This window comes from Oncorhynchus mykiss, chromosome 9 (genome assembly GCF_057628025.1).
Source record: "Oncorhynchus mykiss isolate SJ-2025 chromosome 9, ASM5762802v1, whole genome shotgun sequence".
Classification (NCBI taxonomy): domain Eukaryota; kingdom Metazoa; phylum Chordata; class Actinopteri; order Salmoniformes; family Salmonidae; genus Oncorhynchus; species Oncorhynchus mykiss.
Window position 1 is genome coordinate 68,087,348 of NC_143030.1, and position 14,583 is coordinate 68,101,930.

General features: G+C 44.0%; 1 protein-coding gene across 1 annotated transcript; it reads right to left on the reverse strand.

Annotated features, from left to right (window-relative positions):
• Positions 1–1,881: 1,881 nt before the first annotated feature.
• On the reverse strand, positions 1,882–5,826 carry LOC110532610 (prefoldin subunit 4). Its single transcript, XM_021616657.3, has 4 exons — positions 5,704–5,826; positions 4,909–5,016; positions 3,403–3,543; positions 1,882–3,131 (listed from the first exon to the last, which is right to left on the reverse strand). Exons 1-4 carry the CDS (start codon positions 5,728–5,730, stop codon positions 3,000–3,002), a joined length of 408 nt encoding a protein of 135 aa, XP_021472332.2. The 5' UTR covers positions 5,731–5,826; the 3' UTR covers positions 1,882–2,999.
• Between the last annotated feature and the right edge of the window lie 8,757 nt (positions 5,827–14,583).

Consider the following 14,583-nt stretch of genomic DNA (forward strand, 5'->3'; position numbering starts at 1 on the left):
CATGGGGCACTATGAAGACCAAGGAGCTCTCCAAACAGGTCAGGGACAAAGTCGTGGAAAAGTACAGATCAAGGTTGGGTTATAAAAAAAGATTTTAAACTTTGAACATCCCACAGACCACCATTAAATCCATTATTAAAAAATGGAAAGAATATGGCAACACAACAAACCTGCCAATAGAGGGCTGCCCACCAAAACTCAAGGACCAGGCAAAGAGGGCATTAATCAGAGGCACCAAAGAGACCAAATATAGCTTTGGAGCTTTGCAGCTCCTTCAGGGTTGAGATAGGAGTTTCTGTCCATAGGATCACTTTAAGCTGTACACTCCACAGAGCTGGGCTTTACGGAAAAATGTCCAGAAAAAAAAGCAAATATGTTTGGTGTTTGCCAAAAGGCATGTGGGAGACTCCCCAAACATATGGAAGAATGTACTCTGGTCGGATAAGATTCAAATTGAACTTTTTGCCCATCAAGGAAAACATTATGTCTGGCGCAAACACAACACCTCTAATCACCCCGAGAACACCATCCCCACAGTGAAGCATGGTGGTGGCAGCATCATGCTGTGGGGATGGTTTTCATCGGCAGGGACTGGGAAACTGGTCAGAATTTAAAGAACGATGGATGGTGCTAAATACAGGGAAATTCTAGAGGGAAACCTGTTTTAGTCTTCCAGAGATTTGAGACTGGGACAGAGGTTCACCTTCCAGTGGGACAATGACCCTAAGCATACTGCTAAAGCAATACTCTAGTGGTTTAAGGGGAAAGATTTAAATGTCTTGGAATGGCCTAGTCAAAGCCCAGACCTCAATCCAATTGAGAATTTGTGGTATGACTTAAATATTGCGGTTCATCAGCGGAACCCATCCAACTTGAAGGAGCTGGAGCTGTTTTGCCTTGAAGAAGAGACATACCCCAAGAGACTTGCAGCTGTAATTGCTGCAAAAGGTGGCTCTACAAAGTATTGAGTTTGGGGGAGTTATGCATGCTCAAGTTTACTGTTTTTTTGTTTTATTTCTTGCTCGTTTCACAATAAAAAATATATTGCATCTTCAAAGTGGTAGACATGTTGTGAAAATCAAATGATACAACCCCCCCCAAAATAAATGTTAATTCCAGATTGTAAGGAAACAAAATAGGAAAAATGCCAAGGGGGGTGAATACTTTCGCAAGCCACTGTAAGTGTCGTAACATAGAATAGTGTTATTGTGGCCACAAGTTTTCATATTTTATTTCCTTACTTGTATTCTGCCACGAGTAATCTAAAATGCTAATGTATCCCCAAGCCATTAGAAATTGCAGTGTTCCTCATATTTTTCTAGCTCAAAAACACTGCATTACAGATCATTATAGTATTCGCTCATCTTTATATTATTCATGGTTGTGATGTGCTTTGGTTCCATCCTGCAGGATTATCTAACCCATTGTTGATTCTGAGATACTGTTATTATTAACCAGAAAAAAATAAGTTAATGTGTAGGTGCATGATTTTAGCTGGTAGCTCCTTTGTTATGTTTAAATATTAACATTAAACTATCAAAATAAAGTCATGTATAACCACCCAGCAATTTAATGGGTATTTACCAACATTTCGGCATCACTGTGCCTTCCTCAGGGTGACCCTGATGCCGAAACGTTGGCAAATAGCCATTAAATTGCTGGGAGTTTATACATGGAGTGTGCAAATTTCTTTATTTTTATAGTTTATTCGCTGTTAGTCAACACTCCCACACCTGTTCTTTTAAATATTAACATTGTCAGACACAGAGACATTGATCTGTTCGTCACACATGCTTAATTATTAGAGCTATGTAATACATTAGAGTTATACCAAAAGTGGCAGAGTAAATTTAGTAAAATAACTAAATAATTGCTCATTGATTTCATCAATCCAAAATCATGTATATTCTCTTACAATCAGCAGGATGCCTTTCTATTTTAATCCATTTTGAATCTAACAATCAATCAAAAATGTTTTACTAAATTCCCACACCTTGTTCAGCAGAATTGTAAGAACTTTCTTTATAGGATGTCCACACTGGCTAAATACATAAACAATCGAAAAACAAAAACAGACACACAAATAAACTTGGTTCTATTTAAGATGATCAGTGCACCAAAAAAACAACATTTTTTCAGTCCTGCTAGGTATTTTTGACCAAAAATTAAACTACACCTTTAAGATACACTTTGGGATATAAACACACACACATGTTTTGGTCTTAAATCAGTTGAATCTGAATACAATAGTATTCATTTCTGTTCCATAACCAAATCGTAAATGTACAAAAAAAAATCCACAAGGAATACGTTACCCTCTTTACTTTATAAAGACTGGTTTAAGTGGCTTTACTTGTTTAGTACTTGCACTGGGATTCAGTAATATAGGGCCGTGGACTGATTTTTCTCATTATGGTAAAAGGACATGTAGCGGTTCCTGTCAGCGGCGTACTTGCTCCCCTGAACTGTGACACTCCCTGCACCAGTGACATTGGCTGCCTCTGCTCACTTATTTTCTTTAACCACATTAAACTCCACATTTTCTCCATCTCCAAGCACTACAAAGGTAAATCCTTAGGTTGTTTTCTTTACGGTCATCTGGTGTATAAAGACATCTTCGGTGTCAGTCCATAGGTCCATATATTACTGAGACCCAGTGCAAGTACACAAAAACAAAAAACAAAACAAAAAATCAAGTGGTACATTCACCGACATTCATACAAAATAAGACTGAACAAAATAAAACCATAAATAAGGCCATGCACCATTGAAAAAAAGTGTGTTGATGCTGAGAAGAGGACAAACATGTTGGTTTGGCAAGCATCCTGTCAGCACTGTGTGGATCGGAAAATATGCGAGCTGCTTGAAAACTCCATATGTAAAGAGATAGTTGCCCACTTAGCCTGATCCCAGATCTGTTTGTGGCATCTTAACAACTATAATCATTGATTAATTGTCATACTAAACAGCACAAACAGATCTAGGACCGGGCTAAGCACTCAGCTTTCATCTGCTTCCAGGTTGATGTTGTTCCCAAACTTGGCATAGAGCTGGACCTTCAGATCACCCAACAAATGTTGTATCTTTGACACCTTCCCTTCTAGGTCTTTAATCTCCTGCTGCAGTAGTTCCTGTAGCCACAAACATTGCACGTTAATATAACTATTTATACTAAGGTTTGACATAGTAATAAATCAGAATTGTTCAAATGATTTAAGTTGCATTCTTAGTAATAGGGTCAACCATAATACCTTGACATCTCGGCCTTCGGCTTCATTATGAAACATTAATTAAAATGAGTTAAATAGCCCATCCATGTTTGCCTTAGGAACAGGCATCCCGGTTTCTGAGGTTGGCCCATACCCCTAACTTCTACATGAGTCATATCATAGCAACCAATACCTTTGCAGCTTCCAACATCTCTTGGGTCTCTTCCTGGGTGTGACTGATGAAGACGTCTCCAATCTGATACGGGACGAGCAGAGTGTCATCCTCAGCCATCATCAGGTCATCACTGGCATCCTGCAGATTCTGTAGAGATTTCTAAGAGAAGAAAGCAGATTGCTGGTAAGGGCTAGGCGATATGGCCTAAAACTCATATCTTGATTAGCTCAAACTTATGGCCGATTCACAATATATATTGTGATTTAAATTATTTTATCAAAATAGTTGCTTTTTGTTGTTGTTGCAATAATCACTGATCTGGCTTTCAGGTCTGTCTATAAAAATGCCCTTATTGATACAAATTTAACCAGAACCATGCATAATGCACATTCACTACTAATGTAGCAGGCGTTATAGAAAATGAACACCGGTCTCATAAACAATCTCTCAAGCACAAGCCAACATGCTAGTGAGTAGCGAGCTAATATTTATATTTCAAGTTTAGTCAACTTGGATCTAGGTGTAATTTCACAAGCTCTGAATTCAGCTAACAACACAAAACAGTTACATTGTTATGAACACAACCTTTTGTCTGTCTCAACTGTTTGAACAGCATGCTAGCCTGTCCACTTTGTTCAGATGTTGAACTCAAGTGGCCTACTTTATTTCTCAGAATGAGAACGAGTTGACAATTCATGATATAATTGTTTTATGCTTATTGCTCATTTATACAACACACTAAACAACTAGTATAGAAATCTTTATTTGACTAAAACGCTGCTAGGGATACGTGGTACAGTAATGCACCCGCGAAAAACTGAGCATAACATTTCCAGAATGAATGTTCATTGGTAACGTTACATCGGTTTTAGTAGTGTCTGCTCTGCTCGAAATTTGAGGAGTTATAACATGAACTGGGTATGGTTCGAAATGTTAACTTCTCTATTGCAGTTAAATAATGTCTCCATATGACCGATTGTTGGACCAAAATAGCGAGTCGATAGCGAGTTGAACCCGTTTGTCAGAGAGGAGGGGCTTTCAGAAAGAGGCGAAGCGATAGGTTTCACTCTCGCCAAAATATATCCAAAATAATCCCAATGCGTTTATAAACGCTTATTTTGAACGTACACTTGACGCCTGTCTTCCCACCTTTGGGACAACGATTCCCACCCATTGTTAGGGCGGAGACATGACCATCTCGTCATTATATACAGATCTCTGGTGTAAATGGGAAAGTGCACAGAACGTGCGAACGAGACCAAAGATACAGCATGACAAGTGGACATAAACGCTCATGAAAACGAAAAATACAACAAAAATTATTCTGCGATACAGGCCTTTGGAATATCGCGCAAAAACAAACGAAATACATAATATATATTGTTCAGACCTAATTTATGGTTATAGATAGACTACTGTATATAATATACCGGTAGTGACATAATGTACTAGAATAAGAAACAAGTCTAAAGAAAATCGAATTATTCTGAATTTCATGATCATTACACTAGATTGACCAATTACCTTTTTTCCTTCTATTTCATCTTTAAATTCTGTCATTCGATTTGTGTTTCTGGCAAATGTATTAATCTTCTTCTGGTCTTCAAATGTGACATTGACATCTTCAACTGCCTGTGAATGAGAAGAAAATACAGCTTGTAGACAATTAGCCTGGCTATATTGATATCTATAGGTAAAGAACAGAACACAATTAAACTTGTTAGATAGAAAATAGGGATAAGAAAAGTGAACAACTAGCAGGATACCTTATGGGAGGGGATGTAGGTAGCAAGCTAGGCAACATATAGCTGCATAGGATAACAAACTAGCTGAGTGTTTTTATCCAAATGGTACCATCATTAAACTAAAAACCATAGCTAAATAAATCAGTGAGTATCCTAAGAAATTGTAGATAGATTGGTCGTTTGTAGATCATCTTAGCATCTTAGCTAGCTAGTAAAGTAACCGAACGTAAACTGGCAACCGGACCGTTAACGTGACTACTGCTGCTAGCAGCTTGCTCACTAGCTGTGATCCCAACGCACGAGGAGAGCACGAATATCAATATAGTTTGACAATTATGTATTTTACCTTTATTTAACTAGGCAAATCAGTTAAGAACACATTTGTATTTACTATAACGGTCTAGGAACAGTGGGTTAACTGCCTTGTTCAGAGGCAGATCTAGCAACCTTTCAGTTACTGGCTCGACGCTCTAAACACTAGGCTACCTGAATTGATTTGTTTACAATCTAAATTGTTTTAGATAATTACTTAACAAATGATATGGGTGATTCATTCAAACAAGTTTTAGCTTACAACTGTCTTCTTCACGATAGCCGCCATCTTTCTTTTGCTTCAGGAAGAAGTCGACTTCTTTACATACGATACGGTTAGTGACGATCAGTACCAAAGATCCATACCGCCACCTAGTGGATATTCTTCTTTTATGGTATATTGGTGAACGCACAATTTAATGTCATTCCGCCACCTACTGTGTGGGATGGAAACATGATTCCCAAAAAAGGAACACGATACCAAAACAACTACCAAACTACCAAAAAATAAATAAAATAAACTAAATAAAATAACTTTTATGTAAAAAATAATATGAAACAGATCTCATTCCTACACAGGCTCAAGGGGAACCTGGGAGGGCGGGTCTTCCGGAGCCTGTACCCCTTTCAAGTCTTCAGATGTAAAATCCTTAAGTCCCAAAAACCTTTCTGCCGCAGCCAAAATAATGACCAGTTTCTTAAATGTCTTTGAGACTTGTGCCATACAGTTTATAACTGTGGTAATGAATGCCACAAAATCCACCTTTTTAACACCCAAAACTATCTTTTGCCTGGCAGCAAACATTTACTGCAGGCTGTGGTGCGTCCACTACCATCTCTTCAATAGCATCGCTAGTTTTATAAAATATTTTAATCACCTCCTCATAGGAGATTCAATTGACTGCTCTAACTTTTGCCACCTCAATCTCCTTCACCCTTACAGGGCACTCCAGGAACTCAGGATAATGATCCCGACAACAATTGCAATACCGTCGTCCTTCTACACACCGTTCTTCAATAAATCAAATTGTATTGGTCACATACACATGGTTAGCAGATGTTAATGTGAGTGTAGCGTAATGCTTGTGCTTCTAGTTCCGACCGTGCAGTAATATCTAACAAGTAATCTAACAATTTCACAACAACTACCTTATACACACAAGTGTAAAGGAATGAATAAGAATATGTACATATAGATACAAGGTTCAGTAGATAGTATAGAGTACAGTATATACATATGAGATGAGTAATGTAGGGTATGTAAACATTATATAAAGTGGCATTGTTTAAAGTGACTGGTGATACATTTATTACATCCGATTTGTAATTATTAAGTGGCTAGAGATTTGAGTCAGTATGTTGGCAGCAGCCACTCGATGTTAATGATGGCTGTTTAACAGTCTGAAGGCCTTGATAAAAAAAACAGTTTTTCATTCTCTCTGTCCCAGATTTGATGCACCTGTATGGACCTCGCCTTCTGGATGATAGCGGGGTGAACAGGCAGTGGCTCGGGTGGTTGTTGTCCTTGATGATCTTTTTGGCCTTCCTGTGACATCGGGTGGTCCTGGAGGGCAGGTATACTCTGTTCTCAATATACTCTGTCTGTCTGCACACACTTGAAACATGGCCTAATCCTTTACAATTCTTACACTGCAATGGTTTGGGGACAAAATCTCTTACAGCGTATCTTACATAACCAAGATTCACATGCGTAGGTATTTGCTCTTTATCAAAAAACAACAGGACTGACAAACTTTCTTATTTTTCTCCATTCACCCAGCGGGTCAGACGCCGGGCACCAATCACACTAGGAATTCTCTTCAGGGATTCAAATATCTGTCGTCACCCCTGAAATGACCCCTTTGACTGGTGCTCTACTTCGAAGTTAAAAACACAAAACTTCTGTTGTCCGGATTCTTTTGAGGCTCACTGCAATCTTCCTCTGTTCTTCAGAAATACAATGCATCAAAATAAGACAATTGCTGGTCACTCTGACAGACCACTTTTCCCAGCGCATACTTCACAATTTTTGACACCTCAAAGGGGTCTCCCACATATGCATCCTTACTCAACAAACACATCCCAACAAGAAGTGATTCATTATCATTCCTACAATCCTCCAGTCCAATTTTAGACAATTTCCTTTTTGTTCCGTTTTTTCGATACGACTTTTGTCCATTCAGAACATTCATCTTCACCAACTTTGCTCGACGCGCTGATTGATTCAAACTTTTCATCCACTTCCGCCATCTTTCCTCAATTGACACAGTCCCACCATTCTCATGTGCCCATCCACCTAGAAGATCTTGCATGAAATTAGTCATTAAATCTTTTTTACATGCCAAATTGATCATCTAATTTCATGGCCTCATTTTAAAACCACAAAATGTATTGATAACTGTATTGTCCTGCAAATGATTTCTGAAAGCCAATTGAACCAGATCTTCCAAGGGAACTACAAAGACTTATGGCACTAAAGCTCGAATATGGAATGTTTTGCTTATAAAAAATAGTTCCAAAAAGTGGGCTTAAGCATTTCTACATTTCCACTCATATGCCAACCAGAGTCACTGCATTCCAAAAGTACAACAACTCTACACGTGATTGGAGTAACCGGAACTTCTGCTCTGTAAATAATCAGAACAAACAGAACTGCTCCCAAGTTCAAATATTGGCAGAATGCATGAGTTGTCGTAAGGCAGCTACGGGCAACGTACTCAGATTTTATTATAACAAAGATGAACATGGCAAAAACAATTTAGAAAGTTCATTTAAAATACATATATGGTAGGGTTGGTTTAGATAACAAATAGCACAAGATCAATGTTCTATACTATAAACATCTCACTGATGGTAAATGCATAGTTCAAGTGGTGCTCCAGAGATTTTGTATAATTTCAGCCAGTAGTTTTGAAAGTAGTGCTCACGAGCCAAAACCGGTCCCCAATTCATAAATAGGTTACACATTTTTAAGTGCTTGGGATCCCAGACTGCATCTTTAAAGATTCCTTCTTTCATTTGAAATATCTTGGTTAGCTCTTACATAAAGTTTTTTAATAGGGGTTGCATGAAGTCTCCTGTGTGCTGTTCAAAGCATGCCTTGCGGGATGTCAAAAATCATGTTCACAGTGCGACCACAGAGGAATCCGTTATGCAAAATGCACAAAATAAGAAAGCATCAAGGACTAATACAGCATACTCTACATGGGGTAATGTGATTTTTTCAGACCATAATTATTGTGTTAATTCACAAAGGTCATTCTTGCATGCTTTGGCTACAGTAGTGGGAGTGATTTGGCATGTCTCCAAGTGTCACGACTTCCTCCGAAGTTGGCTCCCCTGCCTGTTCGGGCGGTGCTCCTCACCGTCCTACTAGCCGCCACCGATCCCTTTTTCATTTGTCTGTTTGTTTTGTCTTATTAATTTCCCCTGTGTTTCTGTTGTTTGGTTTAATGAGCTTCCCTATATTTAGTGGGTAGACCCGCCCTTGTTTTGTGCGGGATTGTCTTTATGTTACGTGTGTGCATTTTAGGTAGAGGTGGATTTATTTTCTTAACTTGGCACCTTGTGTTTTTTGGGTTGTCAACGTTGTATGTCCGCGCCCTGTATTGTTGGGCTTATCATTTTGTGTGCCGAAGTAAAGAGCACTTTTTCCCAGTGGAACTCTCTGCGTCTGATTCCTTCATCCACCTAGTCCCGCGTGACAGAATCCCGCACCTCATATGGAATCAGCAGGAGCAGCCGCACCTCCTCTCCCATCGATGGAGGAAAGGGTCCTCCATCATACCAGTGTTCTCCACAGGATTGGTTCTGCAATGGATCAAATGATGGAGAGGATGGATCAATGGGAGAGGAGTGGCCTTCCCACCTCATCTCCAGCACCCCCTCCTCCTGCTACCACATTCGGCTCCAGGGCTCTTCGGCTGGCGCTCCCACGGGAGTAGGCCGAATGTACCCCTGTCCCAGCGATTCAGCAACATGATGGAACGGCAGTGGGGTGTCAGGGTTTCCTCCTACAACTGGAACTTTACCTGGCGACCGTTCGTCCTACTCCCTCCGGAGAGGAGAGCGTGAGCGCCCTCGTCTCCTGTCTGACTGGACGAGCCCTAGAGTGGGCCAACGCAGTGTGGAATGGTCCAGACTCGGCAAGGGATCATAACCCCGAGTTCACCCGCCGATTCCGAGCTGTATTCGACCACCCACCAGAGGGTCGTGCGGCAGGTGAACGTCTGTCCCACCTGCGTCAGGAGACGAGGAGCATGCAGGACTTTACCCTGGAGTTCAGGACCTTAGCCGCAGGAGCGGGGTGGAACGACAGGGCCTTGATAGACCATTTCCGATGCAGCCTCAGGGAGGACGTCCGCAGGGAGCTAGCGTGTCGGGACACCACCCTCACGCTGGAAGAGCTCATTGACATGGCCATCCATCTCGACAACCTGCTGGCTGCCCGCGGGCGTTCGGGAACAGGTCCTGTCGTTTCCACCTCCCAGCCCTCCTGCTCCTATCCCTATGGAGTTAGGAGGGGCGGCTTTGAGGGGGACCGAAGGAGGAGTGTCCTCCTGCACCAGTTGTGGTCGGCGAGGACACACGGCCGACCGGTGCTGGAGGAACTCGTCTGGGAGACGGGAGGGCAGACGGAGCACTACTCGATCACCCCAGGTGAGTCAGCACCAAACTCACCCAGAGCTTCCTGTCGGTCATACGTATGTGTTAACCTCTTTCCCTGGGTTTTCTCCCTCTCTACAGCATAAGGCGCTAGTCGGTTCAGGCGCAGCTGGGAATTTCAAGGATCGGGGGCTCGCGTTAAGGCTAGGGATTCCCCTTGTGTTGTTAGACCTACCATTCCCCGTGCACTCCTTAGATAGCCGACCATTAGGGTCAGAAGTGGTCTGGGAGGCCACGGAGCCGCTGGACATGGTAACGCAGGGGAGTCATAAGGAGCAGATTAGTCTGTTCTTTATCGATTCACCTGCATTTCCAGTGGTGTTGGGAATTCCCTGGCTAGCTCAGCACAATCCAGTGATTTCCTGGCGACAGGGGGCTTTTAAGGGGTGGTCAGAGGAGTGTTCAGGCAGGTGTATAGGAGTTGCTGTTGGTGCGACTACGGTGGAGAGTCCAGACCAGGTTTCCACCGTGCGCATTCCCTCTGAATATGCCGATTTGGCTATCGCCTTCAGTAAAAAGAAGGTGACCCAATTACCACCCCATCGTCGAGGGGACTGCGCGATAGACCTCCTGGAGAACGCTGCACTTCCTAGGAGTCACGTGTATCCATTGTCCCAGGAGGAGACAGTAGCTATGGAGACATATGTTGCTGAATCGCTGGGACAGGGGTACATTCAGCCCTCCATATCACCCGTCTCCTCAAGCTTCTTTTTTGTGAAGAAGAAGGATGGATGTCTGCGTCCGTGCATTGATTATCGAGGTCTAAATTCCATCACAGTGGGGTTTAGTTACCCACTACCTCTCATCACTACGGCGGTGGAATCATTTCATGGGGCGCGCTTCTTCACAAAACTGGACCTGAGGAGTGCGTATAATCTGGTGCGTATCTGGGGAGGAGATGAGTGGAAAACCGCATTTAGTACTACATCTGGCCATTATGAGTAAGGCGTCATGCCATATGGGTTGAAATATGCTCCCACCGTCTTCCAATCCTTCGTAGATGAGATTCTCCGAGACCTGCTCGCATGTGTCTCTGGTGCGTAAGGTACTTGGGCGACTGCTGGAGCATGACCTGTATTGCAAGGCGGAGAAATGTGTGTTCTTCAAACAAGCCGTTTCCTTCCTGGGTTATTGTATTTCCACCTCCGGGGTGGTGATGGAGGGTGACCGCATTACAGCCGTGCGTAATTGGCCGACTCCGACCACGGTGAAAGAGGTGCAGCGGTTTTTAGGGTTTGCCAATTACTACCGGAGGTTTATCTGGTTTTGGTCAGGTGGTTGCTCCCATTACCTCACTGCTGAAGGGAGGACCAGTGCGCTTGCGTTGGTCAGCAGAGGCGGGCAGAGCTTTCAGTCATCTGAAGGAGCTGTTCACCAATGCGCCCGTGTTGGTGCATCCGGACCCCTCTTTAGCGTTCATAGTGGAGGTGGACGCGTCCGAGGCGGGGGTCGGGCCGTGCTGTCCCAGCGCTCGGGCATGCCACCCCAGCTCCGCCCTTGTGCCTTCTTTTCGAGGAAGCTCGGTCCGGCGGAGCGGAACTATGAAGTGGGGGACCGGGAGTTGTTAGCTGTAGTCAAGGCTCTGAAGGTGTGGAGACATTGGCTTGAGGGGGCGAAACACCCTTTTCTCATCTGGACTGACCATCGTAATCTCGAGTATATCCGGGCAGCGAGGAGACTAAATCCACGTCAAGCTAGATCGGCCATGTTTTTCACCCGGTTTCGGTTCACCATCTCGTACCGGCCAGGCTCCCAAAACACCAAAGCCGACGAGCTTTCCCGCCTCTATGATACCGAGGAGCGGTCCGTTGAGCCAACTCCGATCATTCCACCTTCATGTCTCGTGGCACCGGTAGTATGGGAGGTGGACGCGGAGATAGAGAGGGCCTCACAGTTAGAGCTGGCCCCCCCTAACTGTCCAGCGAGGGCTCAGTTCGTGCCGAGGGGGGTCCGGGATAAGCTAATCCATTGGGCTCATACTCTCCCCTCCTCGGGTCATCCTGGCATCGAGAGGACAGTGCGGAGTCTTAGAGGGAGATACTGTTGGCCCACGTTGGCTAAGGACTGCTCGGTGTGCACTCAGAGCAATGATCCTCGGTACTTGCCTATAGGGAAGTTACAGCCCCTCCCCGTTCCACAACGGCCGTGGACACACTTATCGGTGGACTTTCTTACCGACCTTCCCCCGTCCCAGGGAAGTACTACGATCCTGGTCGTTGTTGATCGGTTTTCTAAGTCCTGCCATCTCATCCCGTTGCCCGGTCTCCCTACGGCCCTGCAGACCGCTAAGGTTAGCGGGAGAACAGCAGAAGAGGAGCTCTGACCAGCACCACAGTGAGGCCCCCGTGTTTGCACCGGGGGACAGGGTCTGGCTCTCGACCCTAAACCTGCCCCTCCGCCTACCCTGTCGGAAGCTTGGGCCGCAGTGTGTGGGGCCATTTAAAGTCCTGAGGAGAATAAACGAGGTGTGTTACAGGTTACAACTTCCTAGGTATTACCGTATTAACCCCTCGTTTCATGTGTCTCTCCTCAGGCCGGTGGTGGCTGGTCCCCTGCAGGAAGGTGAGGTTCCTGAGGTCCCTCCGCCCCCTCTGGACATCGAGGGGTCCCCGGCGTACACAGTACGTGGCATTCTGGACTCGAAACGCCGGGTGAGGGGCCTACAGTACCTCGTGGACTGGGAGGGGTATGGTCCGGAGGAGAGATGCTGGGTTCCAGTGGGGGACATTTTGGATCCTTCTCTCCTGAGAGACTTCCACCGCCTCCACCCGGATCGCCCGGCACGTCAACCTCCGGGTCATCCTCGAGGCCGGTGGCGGCGCGCTGCGGGAGCCGCGCGTCGGGGGGGGGGGGGGGGGGGTACTGTCACGACTTTCGCCGAAGTTGGTTCCCCTGCCTGTTCGGGCGGTGCTCGGTGGTCGTCGTCGCCGTCCTACTAGCCGCCACCGATCCCTTTTTCATTTGTCTGTTTGTTTAGTTTCACCTGTGTTTCTGTTGTTTGGCTTAATGAGCTTCCCTATATTTAGCAGGTAGACCCGCCCTTGTTTTGTGCGGGATTGTCTTTATGTTAAGTGTGTGCATTTTAGGTAGAGGTGGATTTATTTTCTTAACTTGGCACCCTGTGTTTTTTGGGTTGTCAACGTTGTATGTCCTTTCCCTGTATTGTTGGGCTTATCATTTTGTGTGCCGAAGTAAAGAGCACTTTGCCCCAGTGGAACTCTCTGCGTCTGATTCCTTCACCCACCTAGTCCCGCATGACACCAAGGAATTTAATGGAGGAAAGTCTGTCAATTGTTCATGAGACTCACTCACAGCTGAAAGAAAGTTGCTCACAGGCTATTATTTCCTTAAAAATTGTACTATCAGCGTCTGAGGACAATATTAGTTATTTTTGTTTAGTTTCAGGATCCTTCTCCTACTTAATTCACAGTCCCGGACAGACAGAAAATTATTGGTTGCCTTACTCATTAGTTAGTCATTTTTAACTATAGCCTACAGCCAGCCGTTCCTAGGCAGCTGTCACGTTCTGACCTTTATTTCCTTTGTTTTGTCATTATTTAGTATGGTCAGGGCGTGAGTTGGGGTGGGCAGTCTATTTTTGTTTTTCTATGATTTGGGTATTTCTATGTTTCGGCCTAGTATGGTTCTCAATCAGAGGCAGGTGTCATTAGTTGTGTCTGATTGAGAATCATACGTAGGTAGCCTGGGTTTCACTGTGTGTTTGTGGGTGTTTGTTTCCGTGTCTGTGTTTTTCACCACACGGTACTGTTTTAGGTTTCGTTCATTCCACGTTTATTGTTTTTGTATTCAGTTGTTCATGTGTACATTTTCGTATTAAAAGAACCATGGACACTTACAACGCCGCATATTGGTCCTCTGATCCTTTTCGCCTCTCCTCTTCGGAAGAAGAGGAGGAAATCCCTTACAACAGCTTGGCATCGATAATGAGTATAAGCTGTTCAACTTCAACTTGATTGGGCCACTAAAACACAAACTAAACTAAACTGATACTGATATTAGTTTTGTCATAAATTTGTAGTATTTCACTCAGTCTGGATCAATTGCTATTCCCTGGAGAAGCATCTCTGTTTTGATTGCCTGTTATCAACTTTCGGTTTGCTCTATGAAAGCCAAACAATTGACTTATTGTGGCAGGTCCATGGATGATGATCCACATTGATTAGATTATAGAACCCTTTGTCTTGATTAACTCTTAGATGTTAAGTCCCTTTATGGGCGACTTTGAGCGGTTCAGGACCGGTTCTGACTAATATTTTGATCTACAAAGCGCTCTATGAACGGCATAGGGTACTGTGCCTTATAGTGCCAGAAAGTCCCATTGGTCTGCTCTCTGCTACCACTCTCTCATAGAGATGACTTGAAGTGTCAGGTTTCAGACCCCACATTTGCATAGGGAGTGACGTGTCAAATTATCTGGCCTATCCAGACAAATCATTTATTTGCTCTTCCTCTGAGT

Excerpts from the sequence above, each read along its gene's own strand:
- LOC110532610 (XM_021616657.3), bottom strand. The coding sequence starts at position 5,730 with ATGGCGGCTATCGTGAAGAAGACAGTT. Across the intron at positions 5,017-5,703 it reads CTATCGTGAAGAAGACAGTT|GCAGTTGAAGATGTCAATGT; the intron begins GTAAGCTAAAAC and ends TCTCATTCACAG. Across the intron at positions 3,544-4,908 it reads ATGAAATAGAAGGAAAAAAG|AAATCTCTACAGAATCTGCA; the intron begins GTAATTGGTCAA and ends TTCTTCTCTTAG.